General features: G+C 36.2%; 2 protein-coding genes across 2 annotated transcripts in view; both read right to left on the reverse strand.

The window, feature by feature from the left end:
• The window catches only part of stau1 (staufen double-stranded RNA binding protein 1), an 814,059-nt gene that overhangs the window by 519,758 nt on the left and 280,835 nt on the right, over positions 1 to 13,466 (reverse strand). The window lies entirely within an intron of this gene.
• Positions 1 to 13,466, reverse strand: part of znfx1 (zinc finger, NFX1-type containing 1) — a 69,346-nt gene that overhangs the window by 31,747 nt on the left and 24,133 nt on the right. Inside the window, exons 5-8 of the mRNA XM_028811726.2 lie at positions 11,691 to 11,822; positions 11,016 to 11,164; positions 9,291 to 9,434; positions 3,844 to 3,961 (exon numbers count right to left, since the gene is read on the reverse strand). Coding sequence (XP_028667559.1) covers positions 3,844 to 3,961; positions 9,291 to 9,434; positions 11,016 to 11,164; positions 11,691 to 11,822 — 543 coding nt within the window. The remainder of the gene's footprint in view (positions 1 to 3,843; positions 3,962 to 9,290; positions 9,435 to 11,015; positions 11,165 to 11,690; positions 11,823 to 13,466) is intronic.

A 13,466-nucleotide genomic window follows, 5' to 3' on the forward strand; every position in this document is an offset into this window, starting at 1 on the left:
TCAGTACGTGCTTCTTAAATGGACTTTCTCGTCCTCCAGCAGGACACAGAATCCATTACATTTGTGATATTACAGCTCTCTGAATAATTAAAATACTGAGATATACTGTATACTGATGATGATAGGAATTAAAACATGTTATTAAACATGTAATCATGGTGGCGCAGTGATGGTGACAAGCAGGCGCCTCGTCCACAGATTGTTCCTGCCTCCTGCAAGATGCTTGCTGTGCCGTGCGTGACCTTCGATGAAATAATTTATTGCAGCAGTACTGTCTCTTTCAAATGTACTAACCCCCAATTCCTGTCCTTCCTCTTCTTTCTCCAAGTAACCAATCGCCACACAATCAGCTCTGTAATAGACGTTAAGCCATCTGTAAGCTTAGAACACCGATTCTTCTAAGGAACATTGAAATATCTTCATAGTACATGTTTAATTATTATATCCATCTATCTTTCCAGTGTCGCGCCAGCCTCAGCAAGAATACAGTGTGAGGCAGGAACAATCCCTGAACTAGCCAGCGCTGCACCACTGTTTCCTCACGTTTAATTATATTAACAATATAGATTATTTAAACGATGTTAACATTTTATCTGTATAATGTAATAAACATATTTTGCTGCATTTCATCTTAAAAATTATATCATCATCATATGTAAATACGCGCTTTATAAAGTGGCTCAGGTTGTGCAATATTATAACTGTATCGCAAGTTTCCAGTGAGGTAATTGTAGTTGTAAGCACAAACAGTTCTATAAGGAGCACTTGATGGACTGATTGAGTGCATTTATAGTTCTTGGGATTAAACTGTTTTTGAACTGCGAGGTCTGTATAGGAAAGGCTCTGAAGCATTTGTCGGATGAGAGCAGTTCAAATAGCGAATGGCTGTGGCAGTGTGTGCTTGATTCTGTATACTGGTAATTCTCTTTCCGATCAGATGCTCCGAGTGGTGATGAGAGAGTAATATGGAAAAAGATGATTAGCTATGGCAAACCCTAACGGGAGCAGCTGAAAGTAGAAGAAGAAGATGCAGTGAGAGTAACAATGCTAAAGCAGCTGTGGTATTTGGAATAGTTTGGCCCTTCTGTGGACCATTATATTGTTACAGGTTAATTACAATCAGATGCATTAAATTTATGAACGATATGTGGTTAATTTCAGTGTATTTGATAAAGCCGCCATCGTGGATGTGGATCTAAGAAAGGGTAACCACACAGGAACAACAGCACTGCTTTGGTGCTGGGTGCTGCCAGTCTGCAAAACCTTGCATACGCCAAGGTATGAGGTACCGTGGAATTGTGTGTGGCTTTACGCCAAGTGTAGGTTTTATACATCGCGATTTGAACGTGGAAACGTTCTTATGCAACATTTCTGTGTGTACGCACCGTTTATACATGAGGCCCCTGGTCTGCAACAGCAGTGATTCCGAACAGGAACAATGACTGCCCGTGTCGCAGCTCCTATCTTGAGTGCTGGTGTAACAACTCCTATTTTTAATGAAGTCTTGAGACTATACCTGCCTTCTATATACAGTAATAAAGTAGCTCTATTTTATTTCATTTAAAAATAAGATGTTAGATGTCACTGTTTTTTATATAAATATAGGTATCTATACAGAATGAAAATGAGACATTATAGGTACCTTTTAACTTTTTTTTTATAGAAATACAGGTATGAATACAGAACAGTACAGTATATGCACATGATACAGCTACACACACACAGACACTCGGTGTAGAATGATGTCACACCTACATTCTCGCCGAGACTGCCCAAGACCGGAAATTTTGTTTAATAAAAAAAAATTCTGTTTCAAGGTAAATAAGGCTTAGCGAAAAGTGTATGTGTGGTAGTAAGTATTTTTTGCATTGCATTATTATCTTTTGGTCAAAAAACGTTTGTTATATTGAAATTTACATTTCATTAAAATGATATCCATTTTATATGATGTTGTATGAAAGTTTGTCTGGGCCCACAAAAAGTATTTGTCATTCTGAAAATTTCATTACTTTGGAATTTGCTATAAAAGTACAATAGAACTACTATCTGCACAATTCACCAACATGCACCATGCTGTCCTTCACTGGCATCATAAATCTCACTCTGTAAGCTATGTAAAATATAACAACACTGAATGTATCAGGAGAAACGTGGCCTTCGACACATACCTATACACTCCCATTTGCTGATTCCAAAATTCTTGATTTCAGATAGGTAAAACCATATATAAAATCACAGGGAATGGTATTGCAATATTTTTCATGCAACTAGCAGCAATCACTACACAGCCTGAACCGGTATAGGGAAAAAAGAAGATGTCACAAAATGGAAAGAGCAAGCCGAAGGTAAAGAGTACAATGATGAAAGGCGGCTTGCTCAAGGTAAACCTGATAAAGTAGGAACATGTGAAAATAAATAATTGATGCTGACACAAGTTAGATTGTACTGTGGTGGAACCAGAAGGACCTATGTAAAGCAGAACTTGGCTTGAGTGTGCCTCTCCCATCAAACCACAGTGTATGAATATAATTCAGCATGTGTGTTCACATTGCATGGGAAAAATATATGTTTTGTGTACGCCTCTGCTGCCAGTGCTGGTGCACATTTTGAATCTTGTACAGTCATAATGGTTTGATGTGTAGATATGTACTGAAAATGAGTCATGGTAGAACATGCCCATTGATGTAACAGAATTGGAAATATAAAATAAGGACGACATGCATCCCAAAACTACGGCATTGTTATGGAAAATTGGCAGGAACACTCTACCAATGACAGCCATTGTGACAGCAGACAAATGCACAGGAAACATGTTCTTACCACAAGAAAAATAGTACAAGCATTTGTGATAAAATTTGTTACTTCATGTTTCCTTTTGTTGACGAAAGCATGCCTTAGAAATAGAGAAGGCATGTTTTCTTAAACCGAAAACTTTACTGGTTCAAAGTAGACATATTTGGTATACCTTAAGGCTTTTCTTTTTACATCTCAACTGTTGCCACTTGGACACCATTTTTAATTACAGCAACATGCATGCTATAGTTTAAAATGTACTGTATTCAAAATGCATCCATTTAGAACACATTTGGCAAATTAATATATACCTTTATTGTGAAGAAAAAACTTTGACTAATCCGAAACTTATCCTTATATGCTTCATAATGTCAGGATCATGCTGGGGCTCTGTCTCTGTTTTTTAGTTTTATTTTCCCAGTTTTTGTTTTCTTTGTTTAAGGTTTTCACCTGTTTGTTTTTTGATTGTTGATTATTCTTACATAGTTAACTACCTGTTTTCTTTATTTTAAGTTATTAATTAATATTAGGGGGTGGGATCTCTTATTAGTTTGCAGCCCTTGGGTGCTATGCTCAATACGACTGCAGTTACCTGAGTACTATTTAGGACACCTGTTGCTGCAGCTTCTCTTTTGTATCTTTTCTGCAGCTGTATTTTTCGGTTAACTTCATGTTTCTAGTAAGATAGTATTCATTACTCTTTTTTCTATGTTTTTTGCTTAGCAACTTTAGCTTTTATAATTAAGTATTTTGGTACTGGGATTTGTAATTGTGGCTCAGTAGTTTATTTATTAAGTATCAGTTTTTGTTTTCTTACTTTAGCCTGTGGATCCTATTTTTGCCACTTTGTATTTACCTAATTTATGATATTTAGAATGTTTATTCCCTGAATCATTATTACTGATTCTTTGCTTTGAATTTGTTTTTCTTATGTTAAAATAATAAACTCGTCATTATTAAAAACTCAAGTTTTTCTGTGGATGAGGTGTTCTGGGTGGTTTTATTCTTCCTGTTTGCAAATTAGTTCTTAAAACTCTATATGCAACATACCTGCATTGTACTCTGCAGCCTGATGATGATGTGTCATCTGGAACCCTGAAGTTCCTAGGCCCAGCCACTCGAGAATCAGGGAATCTTTTTTTCCATAGACAGGGATGCCCTTGTAAAACTTAGGAGAAACAAAAATGGAAAAAATGAAGATAGTTTGCCATAAATCTCTGCTGCTCATATTTCCCATTTGTTTTGATCATTCTTCTCTAGATTGAATGGTCATGACAATAATACGAAAATTGTAAGAGTAACAGTCAAAAGGAAATTTGTCAATAGTTAAATTAAAACACAATTTCTTATCAACCAGGGATGTTTTATTTGCAGAGTGTTACACCAGGTCTTACTGGTATTATGATGTGTTAATAAAATTACTTCACTGCATATCATAATGAATTCATTCATTGATTCTTTCTACTTTCAAAACCAAAAAAATACTAATGTTTGCATTTCTAAAAGATATATTCCATCTATTCATTTTTCTTAACCATGTTTTTTTAAGTTTCTAAGTTTAATACATGTTCACTGGGAACCAGAACTTACACCAAAGGCTAGTGCAAGGCAGGGATTAAACCCTGGGTAGGGCTGCCAACCATCCTTATTTTCCTGGACATGTCCTAATTTTTAAAGTGCCATGGACTGTCCAGGAGGAATTTATAAAATTTTGAAAATGTCCGGAATTTTGGCTTCTAAAATTTGAAAATCTCCATATCCTTAACATTGGTAAAAACTGAAAGCGTACACTAATCAGCATTTGTGGAAGTAGTGCACACACTTGTTTCCCAGAAGCTTCACTTCCATTCCGGTAGAAAACAACACACATATTGACGAGAACAGTCGATATCTGTCCAACTGGGTTTTTTCACTTCACTTTTGAATTCAGCTTTATCTTCTTGACTAGCAAAATACCCGCGCTTCGCAGCGGAGAAGTAGTGTGTTAAAGAGGTTATGAAAAAGTAAAGGAAACATTTTAAAAATAACGTAACATGATTGTGAATGTAATTGTGTTGTCATTGTTATGAGTGTTGCTGTCATATATATATACATATACACATATACACACACATATACACACATATACAGATATATTATATATACATATACACATATATTTTTTATATATATATTTTTTATATATATATATATATATATATATATATACACATACATACATACATATACACACATAGATGCACTTACAATAACATAGAAATCAATATAAACAACATTAACATCATTATCATATGAGAATATGAAGTAATATATAAGAAGCACATTTCATATAAATATAAATTATTAAACAGTAAAATCTTCTTCAATAATTTGCTACCGTGGCTTTTCGTTGGTCTGTCCAGGATTGCAAACCGTTTCACGTATTGACTTGAAATGTGGTACACATATAATACGTCACGTCTGCTATCCGCTTTATGGGTGATGAATGTATTACTCTTTTTATGTTTATTTTATTTTAGAATCAACTCCTATCTGCACACACCAGGGCGGCCGTGGGCAGATGCGTATGGTGTATTCACTCCATGTTATCGTGCATTGCGCTGTCAGTGGTATTTTCATAAAAGAATTTGAACAATATATAAGAAGCGTATAAATTATTAAACAGTAAAACATTAACATTTAAGAAGTAAAGTTACATTGAGTACTACTGCAGTGCCTTCGGGTATACCTCATTTTTTCTTTGCCCATTACATGCTTAAATGTATACATTTTTTGGTGTACCTACCCGAGAACACGCGACATATAACCGACCGTGGGAGAAGCCTGGATTTTAAACACGCGTTGAGTTCATCTGCTGGTCTCCCTCGTGGAATAACTGGTAATGTTTGAGTAAAATCTACAGCGAGTAAAACGACATTACCTCCTTTTTTTTTTTTACGATCTCTGAGATCTTGCTTTTTTCGGTTCACGCATTTTATGAAGATGCCTCCTTTCCTACTTTTGATTGGGTAATACTTGATGTCATCGTTAGTTTGATTGGTGTTTTTAACTGTCCAGTGAGGAGGGCGTGTCTTTTAAGTACAGTCTGCAAAGTGTTGGCACTGAGATGTGGCGTCAGAGCCATACTTGAAGCCCCTAACGTTGCGGTCAGCAAGTCGGCTAACATCCGCCATGTGCCGTCTTTCAGTTGCGAGAAGCAGATCATAGAATGGTTGAAACTGTTGCTCCTTTTTTTTTTGTACGATCTCTGAGATGTTGCTTTTTTCGGTTCAAGGCTTCATAAGCTCTTTTATGTTCCATGGTGTACTTAATAAGTACTAATTATCCCAAACCATCATCTTTGAATGTTGCAAGACTTTCGCCTTGTATGTAGATCGGGGTAATTACATTCATTGCATTCCTAGTCTGAATCACAATGTGATTGTATGGGTGGTTACCTGGCACTGTAGGGTTGCCACCCGTCCTTTAAAATACGGAATCGTGCCGCGTTTGAGAATGAAATTGCGCGTCCCGTTTTGAATCAATACTGGACGGGATTTATCCCGTATTTTTTTTATCATTTTTTTTTTAAAGCAGCGTCTCATGCAAATCATCCCACACGCATTTTATGAAGATGCCTCCTTTCCTAGTTTTGATTGGGTAATACTTGATGTCATCGTTAGTTTGATTGGTGTTTTTAACTGTCCAGTGAGGAGGGTGTGTCTTTTAAGTACAGTCTGCAAAGTGTTGGCACTGAGATGTGGCGTCAGCGCCATACTTGAAGCCCCTAACGTTGCGGTCAGCAAGTCGGCTAACATCCGCCATGTGCCGTCTTTCAGTTGCGAGAAGCAGATCATAGAATGGTTGAAACTGTTGCCCCTAACGTTGCGCCACGGCGTGTGGTTCGTTTATACCTCGTGTCTTCTCATTAAACTTTTATCTCGCGAATATGTTATTGCAATCCGCAGCGGGAGCGTTTCTATAAACTTAATTTAAACTTACGTTTTACACCGTGCTTTGTTTCCCTTATGAACATGCTTGTATGCTTAACTCGCTCCGTTCTCAATTGTTTAATAAATTTTTTGCTCTTCGCTGTTTGCAGCTGTTCCTCCATTTCCTCCTCCTTCGTTCTTTTATCTCGCGAATATGTTATTGCAATCCTTAACGGGAGCGTTTCAATAAACTGACTGAAAATAGTTTTGCATTTACCTTTTTAGTAAAAGGCGAGCTTTTAAGCCTGAGAAATCACCCCGTAAATGCACACGTTTAATTGGACATGTGTTAATATGTATGGTTACACAGTATTAAAAGACAGTGAACAACGTCAGTTACCTTTGTTCCCGCGTTTGATAAAAGGTGAGCTTTTAAGCCTGAGAAATCACCCCGTAAATGCACACGTTTAATTGCACATGTGTTAATATGTATGCTTACACAGTATTAAAAGACAGTCAAAAATTAACGTCATTTACCTTCGTTCCCGCGTGTGACTCGTGCTGTAAATCTCTTCCTTGTTTTTAGTTCACGTGATTACGTAAGAGGCGTGATGACGCGATACGTGACTCCGCCTCCTCCATTACAGTGTATGGACAAAAAATATGTTCCAGTTATGACCATTACGCTTTGAATTTCGAAATGAAACCTGCCTAACTTTTGTAAGTAAGCTGTAAGGAATGAGCCTGCCAAATTTCAGCCTTCCACCTACACGGGAAGTTGGAGAATTAGTGATGAGTCAGTCAGTGAGTGAGTGAGTGAGTCAGTCAGTGAGGACTTTGCCTTTTATTATTATAGATGAGTAGACGGTTCATTATAAATGTTGTTCCTTTCCTTAATTATTTGTAATCCTAATTCACCGTAACTAAGTGAATTTATTCAAAATCGAAATTACAATTTCACGTTTTCTATGTGAGATCTTATTTTCGATTCTTCTTTCAGGAGCTTGGTTAAACAAGAAATTTCATGCATCCAGGTACAGTCCATCATATTTAATTGTGAGTAAGTACTACTTTTTAATATTTTAATGGAAAATATTGTTATTACCACCCATTGTTCCAAAATGGATTTATAATTGTAAATGAATAAATCAACTCTTGAAGTTTCAGTTAATTAAAAAAATCACATTTTTATTCTGTTACATAAATGAAATATCTTTTTAGTTATCAGTTGATCAAGTAATAAGTCACTTCTTCAAGTAATTTAATAATATTTTCATTATTCTTTCATTTACATAAATTTTGGAATACCCAGTATGCCAAAAAGAAAGTACATGTTCACAGACATTCTTGAGCAACAAATCTCCTTGTTTTCAAAAGGGCAGAACAGATTCAATTAAGCGGCTAATGCTCTCAAGATTCAATTTCAGTAGCATGTAAAGATTTCTATTCATATTTATCCAAGAACCCAGATTTTCTGAGAAAAATAGCTTCAGTGGAAAAACATAAGAATGTAGATAAATGCAAACTAAATTGAAAAGAATAAAATTATTTTTATTTTACTATAAGTGAATTTACCATGTGTATCATTTTTTACAGGTTTACAACAGTTAAGCTATCCAAATAAGAATGGAAGGAATGAAGTCTGCTAATTTATGAGGCTTAAAATATTCAAAATGTTTAATGGGTTATTACTTTGACAGTGACGGATTGAGGCCATCATATCATAATTATAGTGATAAACTGCTACTAAAGGTTTATATCATTTTAAACAACCATAAGACAGTATAAAGGCGTATTATGGCATCATAGGGAAAGGTGTCCTCAAAAGTCCTCATTTTTTTTTTACCCAAATGTCCTCATTTCCAGAGAAAAAGAATTGGCAGCCCTAACCCTGGGTGAAACCCCAATCTATTATAGTGCACACCCTCTCCATTTAGGTTCACAAGTGATTCTAGTATGCACGTCTTTGATATATTCAAGGAATTAAAAAAATATATGTGAAAACTGATGTAGATCTTGACAGAATGTCTCACACAGACACTGATTCAGCTGTGAATGGAACCCAAGGCCCGACAGCTGTGAATCAGTAGTGCTAATATTTACTCAGCAGTGTTGCCATATCAGAAATGCACATAATATACAAAAAAGTCAGTAGTGTCACTTTATGGAAAGGTTCTATATGACAGTCCCCTTCTTTAAGTCTGTATTCATTATTTTGTTATTATAGCAGTAGTGCCCCAGTGCAGAAAAAGAAAAACAAAACCACAGATAATGTAAACATGATGTCATTCCCAGATCAAAACTAGATCAATTTCATCCATTCATATATTCATTTTCAAACCTGCCTTCCCAGTTTCGGGTTGTAAGAAACGATTGCCTATCTAGGCAGCATTGGACACAAAGCAAGAACCATCCCTGGACTAAGTTAGAGTCAGATTAAAGTTGCAGTTACCTAATTAAAATAGATTCACATTTCAGGGCTTCTCATGCAAAAAGAGACACCAAATTCATTTAACCTTTGTGGCTTTCTGTTTGTGCATGCAGAGTTATCAGGCACCTTTGTACAATACAGGAGTAAAACCTTACTGGCAGATGATGGAGAGAATTCCAGTGCTCCACACGAATGAACCGTTCCAGAAATTGCTCATGCAGAACCCCACGTAGGATACATTCAAGATGCCCTGCCTCCTCTCGGATGCGATGTTCTGCCTGGGCCAGTTCACTTGTAATCTGTGAGAATATTAGAGACACGCGTTCTTTTTTTAATCATCCTATTCCATTTCATTCAAGAACAATATTATCAATACCATTATTTTTTTTAAAAATCATTAAACATCAAGGCCAAGAGGCACAGTTTTGTATAACATTATTTTACTAAAATAATCATGTTAGAGGTCTATCAGGCATTCACAATGTATGTGCAACAAAGAAAGCAATTTCTTTTAAGAAGTTAACACTCATATCAATACTGCCAGAAATTGCCTGGTAAAGGAAACTTGGGTGTTCTGGCTGGGTTGGGCAGCCGGCTGTCCCTTACAGCATCTATTACTTATTTACTCTTATTGAACAAAACTTTAACAAAAGCCTCTTTTGTTCTTAATTATACTTATAAAGCATCAGTAAAGTTGTTATTGATCTCTACATAGTTTGACATATTAAGGGATATATGAATCACATAAGCCACTTCTGGTCATTCCAAAGTGAAGTTATTTTAGTAGGCTACATAGCACAGATGAATAAACACTTTACTGATGTTTTGAAAGTGTTATTTGTTACATAAGAGAAAATGAGTAATTGATACATTTTTGCAGTACCTAAACTAAAGTGTTTATCTGTCTATTTAAAATATAGTATACTTCCTTACCTGTCTTGCACTTGTCCTGTGTTCAAGATATATTGCACCACAGTCCTGGGGAACATTATTGTGTGCCACTGTATGCTGCAAGGCTGTGTTTGGATGCTATGACAATAAAGCCACTTAACCTCTCTTATCCCCACTAATATGACATTAGAATCCAATTCTAATATACAGATAACAATTGATAACAGGTATCTAGGTTGAAAGTATGCCTCCATAACTACTTTAGAGAGTAGCTTAGCTAGTTAAGAAGTTGTTGCAAAACAGGTAGCACTATTGAACAAAGAAAGGGCTAAGACATGAATGTTAGTGGAATGAGTGACACATATTGTTTTAATCAAAAGAAGTAAATACTCCCTGGGCATAGAGATTGGAACACAAACTGAGAGAAGTTATACACTCTGAAAGCTGACAGTGGGACACATACAAATATATATATAACTCCTCCTGTGTATTGTTATAGTGAACAGCTATTTGGGGATTGCCTAGTCCTTTAAACATAAGATGACACTAAGAACTGCATAGACACCTACGGAGTTACCAAGAAGGACAGTCACATGAATTACAGAGGGCATTCTGGACCCTAAAAGTGTATCCCAAGATATAGTTTGTGGTTGACCACTAAAATCTCCTTCTGACCAGTTTATAACTGCTCTTGGAGTTGTCAAGTGAGGAAAGTGTGGTATTTTTCAAATCAAAGTTATTTCTTTACAAATATGATATAAATGCATTGCAAAATTGTATTCTAAAGTTAAGCAAGTTCTATAAATTGAAACAAATATCTTACTCGTATTGGTGCTTTACATTGGAGGATATGGTACATGGTTACATGCTTTATGTTTATTTGAATGTATATCAACTTGTCTTATTTTGGCCATTAAAAATTTAATAAGAGAAAAGTGGAATGGCATTAAGAGTATATCCTCTAATTCACAGTAGTTATTACTACTCACCTCAAAGTAAGCTCGTCGCAGGTGATTAGGTAAATTTTTTCGAAAATTCTTAGCACCTCTCAGTTCTCTCAGTGTAAAATTCTTAAGGATTTCACTATTGCTTCGGCCACCCACTCTCACAATACCCTTTTCCAAAAAAGAATGAATGCCTAAGGAGTAGTAATGCCAGAATGTTAAAAAGGGATAAAAATTAATTATTATTAATTATTAGTGGAAGTAATTTATTTTATCAAGGTGGACTATAACAAACCACAACCAAAACAGTTACATATATTGCCCATTACTAGAAGATTAATAAAACAGAATGATCAGGAAGCAGAGGAGTCTTTGTTGGCTACCTCTTCATACTGTATAAATAAATACTGACATACTGGTTTATATTATTCAGTTTTTATCAAACAACTAAAACAGTTACTATAAGTTTCTGTCACTCAAAAAATGATTTAGTTTCCCCTGAATATATTCTTTATACATCCATTTTCCAAAACCACTTATGCTGAGTAGCCTTGCATGCATAATAAATGCATTTATTATATAGAATCAAATATATTTATTATAGGATTTTTGAAATCATGGTTGACAGTAAAAAATCACCAAGTTTTAATTGTCCTCTGGTTACTTCATAAAGCTTAAACTTACAAAAATCAACTTCTAGTTTCCAAAACTAACACCTACCTTCCAGGAACTGGTCCAGTGCATGATTAGTATAGCAGACCACCAGCACAGGGTTCCTGCCATGCTGTCGTTGCCATACTCTTTCATTCGTCAGAATAGCTTGGGCAATCTTCAGCCCCACATAGGTCTTTCCTGTAACAGCAAAGATGTTAGCATTTAATACATCGGAATGACTGACGGCTGTGATTAAACAATGCAGATTATTCACTTTCAAGGTCAGCACCTTTTGCAGAAGGTGTATTAAAGTGACTACATGTAGCAAGCTTCACAAGAGTTTTAAAACATGCAATGGTAGTCTCATCTGACTATGTTGATTATGATATAAAAAGTTAATATTAATTTCTTTAAATCAGAGTTTATCAATGTAACAAAAATTAGCCACATCCTTAATTGTCAAAAAACATGCCAGTGTTATTTTTGCTTTATACTCCTGCTGTGAAATACAGTTACTTTAATGTCTCTCCCGAATAATAATAAATACTAAACCTACTGGTTTATTTTATTTGCTTTTTATTAAACAGCTGAAGAAATTAATGTAACCAGGTGTGAAATGCGCTAAATAGGTGCTTGACCCTACACAGATGGACATGGAGGCACACGTAAAATAAAACACAAATTTATTTTTCTTCAGCTGGAGGGCACGTCTTCCCCGTATCCCTCAGCCACAGTACAGTCCCAAAACACCAACACAATACCACAGAAATATCCTCCACTCCTCCCAGGTAACTTCGTCCTCCCCCTCTCGACTCTGGCACCTCAATTAGTGGTTGCAGGCTTCTTTTATAGCCCACCCAGAAGTGCTCCAGGTGGTAATTGGCCTAATTAGGCTGCACTTCCGGGTGTGGCTGTGTTACAGCCCACATGGGCTCAGGAAGCCTTGCAACTCCCCCTGGCAGTGGCCACAGAGCCCAACAAGGATGAGCTCCAGTGTAACATAATTGTGGCCCTGATGCAACCCAGGGGGGCTGCCACTAAGTGTTCCGGGGAACATAATGTGCATCCTATGGCTGCTCCCCCGGATCCAGTGCCAAAGGGGCGTCCTGGCTAGGCATGGGTCCGCCACACAGGTAACAAACTATCTTCTCTCACCAACAGCTAATTATGGCTCAAAAATGCTGTGTTTCCCTTGGAATCATTCTTTATCCTACACTTTGAAGACTGAAGAACTACTCATTTTTTGTAATATCATACACTTTACATATTATGTATAAAGCTATTTCAGAAAACGGCTCATAAGCCATAATTTTCTAGGCCAACCTGAAATATGCAATTATGATACAGTATCTGAAATGCTACATTGTTCAAACAGCCTATTATCCTGAGTACTTGTTCACAGGGTTCACCAATCTGTAGTCATGATGTACATGTATGGAATACAGATTAAATGCTAATATACCATGAAAATTAATTTTAAAATGTACTGTTATACGCATCCACGCTAAGTAGACCTGTGTTTTCTTTTACACACTGTACAGACTGTTATGTGTTGTTTAACAACAGCAAAGACACATATTCATTTATTGAGAGCATTTTTGAAATACCATATACGTTTTTAAGACCAGGCAGGAGGAGAATTATATCAAAGTTTTCTATATAATTTACAATTTTCTCTCAGTATTACTATAGCACTTCACTAGTGCAATGGTTAGTGCGGGTGCTTCATGAATCTAGCATTCTGCGTTCTTATCCTACATACAGGTATTGTTTGTCTTTCTCCTGGTACTCCAGTTTCCCAATCACATTTCCAAAGATATGGTGGTTAGGTTAATTCATAAT

Source organism: Erpetoichthys calabaricus, chromosome 10 (assembly GCF_900747795.2).
Source record: "Erpetoichthys calabaricus chromosome 10, fErpCal1.3, whole genome shotgun sequence".
Lineage (NCBI taxonomy): Eukaryota > Metazoa > Chordata > Cladistia > Polypteriformes > Polypteridae > Erpetoichthys > Erpetoichthys calabaricus.